The sequence below is a fragment of the Centruroides sculpturatus genome, unplaced genomic scaffold (genome assembly GCF_000671375.1).
Source record: "Centruroides sculpturatus isolate CEXI.00-Female unplaced genomic scaffold, Cexi_2.0 scaffold2481, whole genome shotgun sequence".
In the NCBI taxonomy this organism is placed as follows: domain Eukaryota; kingdom Metazoa; phylum Arthropoda; class Arachnida; order Scorpiones; family Buthidae; genus Centruroides; species Centruroides sculpturatus.
Genome location: NW_019386695.1, coordinates 28,176 through 31,981, shown reverse-complemented (window position 1 = coordinate 31,981; position 3,806 = coordinate 28,176). Strand labels below are relative to the sequence as shown.

Below are 3,806 nucleotides of genomic sequence, written 5' to 3'. Positions count from 1 at the left end.
ATTCCAAATATTTTTTAAGTATTCGATTGCAAGCGTAGAAAATTCAAAATTTCATTCGGTTCGTAAAGAACTTTTCGTAATGCATCAATATTTAGTGATTATACTTCTAAAATCTCTTATTTATGAAAATATTGCTGACGTAGGAACTATTGAATCAAGCAATTATCAGATAAGAAACGTAAAAAGTGTCGAATACAAACGGACATCTAAAGGTATGCAACTAGTGATACAAAGAAGAATCTACAAATTTCACGTGCAAAAAGACAAGTCAAATTTCCTGGAAACGACTAAATTATTTATCTATGGAGAAGAGAAAGTTGAAATATTGACTTTCTCTAACATACCCGGATCGTACTTATATGAAGGAAGTTTAGAGGGACGAAGCGCATCATTAATTTTAGGATATTATTTCGAAAATATGTTTATAGGAATCTTTAAGCATGGACATAAAACATTTTACATAGAGCCAAGAAACGAATATTCCTATGATAAGAATGATAGAAGCGGAGTTATGTATGACGTCAAAGATGTGGTACTAAAACCATTTTATCCAGATGGAAAAGTGATATGTGAGGCAATGGAAGCTGAAAGCTTCCTGAAAATAAAATCTTTCGAAGAAGATAAACATTTTGATTCCAAAATGCAACATTATAATGTTTTAACCGACAACAAATTACGAATAAGGTTAGTGGAATATACAATGTTTTTCGAATAATTCGTTAAATTTTAAATAAACAACTTTTAAACGAATTACATTTTATAACTGGACGAGATTTGAAATGTTACATTTCAAATCTCGTCCAAACAAATGTTTGGATGAGATTTGAAATGTTACATTTCAAATCTCATCCAAACATTTGTTTTAACAGAAATATCACAGTTTATGAAAGGTTTCCTGCTCTTTTGGTAGCCATACTTAAGATCGAACACGCAATATAGAACGAATACAATTTAAAATTTAAAATTTACGTTTTACATAACTAATTTTGTTTCTTGTAAATTTAAAATAAAAAATTAAAATAAAATAAAACACAAAACATAACTACAACGGATAAAAATAAAGCTAAAATACACTATAAAAGACCGAAATGATAAAATCCAAAAAACATACCAAGAAATTAATTATTTAAATATATTTTAAATTATTCGGAGCAAGTGGCAAGGGTTTAATTCTTCCAACAACACCTTTAAATGGTATGTCTGAAAAATGCTCTAATTTAGACGAATTAAATATTTCAACAAATGAGAATTCATTCGTGTATGAACGTATCGAAGTACATCACACAATTTAAGTAGGCGAACTCTGTGTCGTCATCTGTCCTCTTGCTTTTTACTCGAGGTTCTCCCCCTCCCACTTTAATGCCCAATTTTGGTAAAGTTAACGGTTGCTCCAATTCAAGAATTTTTTCCCATTTTTCTGGATGAGTAGTTTTTCGGAAACTAACGGATGTGTCACTCACGGAGGAAACGCTATCCGTGGAAAATTTATGAAGTTCCTTGACTGCATTTATGAAATGGAATACTTCTCCCCTTTACTTTTTGACTAAAGAAAAAAATAATAAGATTGCAGTCGTCGAATTTACACTAGCTCGGGTTCCCACTTATCCAATAAAGGCCAAATATGCAATGGTACTGTACTGTACATTCTATTGCCAACGATTTTAATTTCGAACGTTTCATATTTAGAAGTGAGTAGTTAGAAGTCAGAATCGCTTCAGACTCGAAACTATTAAAAATAGTTCCAGGCCGAGGGTCGGGACAGTTCCAGTTCCGGAACTACCTATACTTTCTTCATTTTGTACTTTTATAAATACGGCTTTTAACTGAACAGCGAATTCTTTATCTGTATTTAGACATACAATTAATTGGCAACGTTACACGATTTTTAAGAAATAATGAAATGAATTTTGAGTATTTTAAATTTATAAATATATTTTAAAAAGTTACACTTTTATTCGAATTCTTAGTCATTTGTTTTTGTTAGTAAACTAATGGATGTGTACGGCATTGCTCGGCCAAAAAGTAAAAATGTTAATAGTGGATAAAATCAGGGAAGGAGCGGGGGTCTAGGTTTAACGGTAGTCTATATTCCCCTCGGAGTTTCAGAAAATAAGCAAGAAAGATATAGTAAAGATTGACCAAAAAGCTAAGAATAGAGAGAAACAAATATTCTATTATATACTGTATATATATATATATATATATATATATATAAAACCGATGAGAAATCTACAGGTCCAACATCAATTCCGACAGAAAATAATACTTTTGTAGAACCATCTACAGTGGTTCTTAACCAGCGCTTCACGTAACACAAGTGTTCCGCAAACCTGTTTCCAGTGTTCTATTAAAGAAAAAAAATTTAATTGTAAATTTATTCCAATTGCCATATTCTCAGACATTTCCACGTTTCTATTGCATTCAAACACTAAAGTTAATACATTAGTTTATTGCTTCATTGTTTCCTGAGAATAGTAAACAAGGAATTGCTTATCAATTTTTGAATATATTGATGCAAATGCCCGTGTAATGAAAAGTATATGAATGGTGTTCCTCGTCTTCAGAATGATTGAGAACCACTGGTCTATTACAACTATAGATTAAGAAATAAGATGGAAAACGCGAGAAATGAGAGACAGTCGAGCGGCATACAACATAGAAGTGAACTAATGCCTAGGTCACTGAATCGAGGGTTTTTCTATAAGCTAGTTCTTCAAACATTGAAAATAGACTGTTTAAAATAGGATAATTTCCATGACGTTGAGAAGCGTTGCTTTGTTCAGACAATACTGTGCTAAAAACTGCTCTTTTTATTTTTTGCTTTTCCGAAAAACGGTAATAACCGTTAAGTTTCATTACTTTCATTTTAATATCACTTGTGTTCTGCAGTACCTGCAGTATCACGGGCAGTACCTGCACGTGATACGTTACTCTATTGTCTTTAATCCATTTTTTCAGGATAAATGTCCAGAACTTTCTGGAGATTTATATTAAAAATTATCCAGAAAATTGATCTTAATGACTGAAATAAAAAAAATCGATTACAATTATCTATCGAAACCAATAATTTTGACTAAAAATATGTTTGCGTATGTCAAATTTGCAATGTCAATCAACGATAGAGCAAAGCCTAATAGGATAAACACCTATATAGATGAATGTACATATAGTTTATTGAATGTAAAAATAAATGTATAGAAACAGTTTTAAAATATTTTAAAAAATCTACTAGTAAGTATAATACTTAACATTAAAAGTGCTCTTTTTTGTAAAAGTTGGCAGTTAATGAGACACTCTTCCCGCTCAAAGAGCACTAAGAGAGTTAGAAAAGTGTATATTTGGTTTCAAGAATGACTCACCAATGCATAGGGAGGCTACCCATTTGGTAGTCAGTGGGACAACAGCATGTAATAAACGGAGAAGAGATAGAGAAGTAGAAGTATCATTAACCACTTGCCGCTCACTGATTAATTAATTTAATGTAATTAAGCATTAAAAATACTTAAAACTGAAAAAAAACGAAAGAAATGCGTTTATTTTGAAGAAAAAGCTTCGAAGTTTAAGTTCCTTTGTCTCGCCTTTCTGCGAAATTTGGCACCAACGAGTCATTGTTTATACAGCTGGATGACCTTGAGAACAGCTGGTGTCATATTTCCCGGGACATTCTCATAGACGTCTCGGGAGGAGAAGAGTTTAAAGTAGGGTAAATACTAGCTAGACCTATATTTTTAAATATTTTTAAAAAATTAAAATTTTTATTGCGATTTCCGACCCCCCTAATTAATTAAATTTATATATAATAAAAT

At 31.3% G+C, this 3,806-nt stretch overlaps 1 protein-coding gene across 1 annotated transcript; it reads left to right on the top strand.

Annotated features, from left to right (window-relative positions):
• The first annotated feature begins 79 nt into the window (after positions 1–79).
• On the top strand, positions 80–939 carry LOC111615623. Its single transcript, XM_023357036.1, has 2 exons — positions 80–684; positions 870–939. The coding sequence occupies exons 1-2, from the start codon at positions 80–82 to the stop codon at positions 937–939; spliced, it is 675 nt and encodes a 224-aa protein (XP_023212804.1).
• Positions 940–3,806: the final 2,867 nt, after the last annotated feature.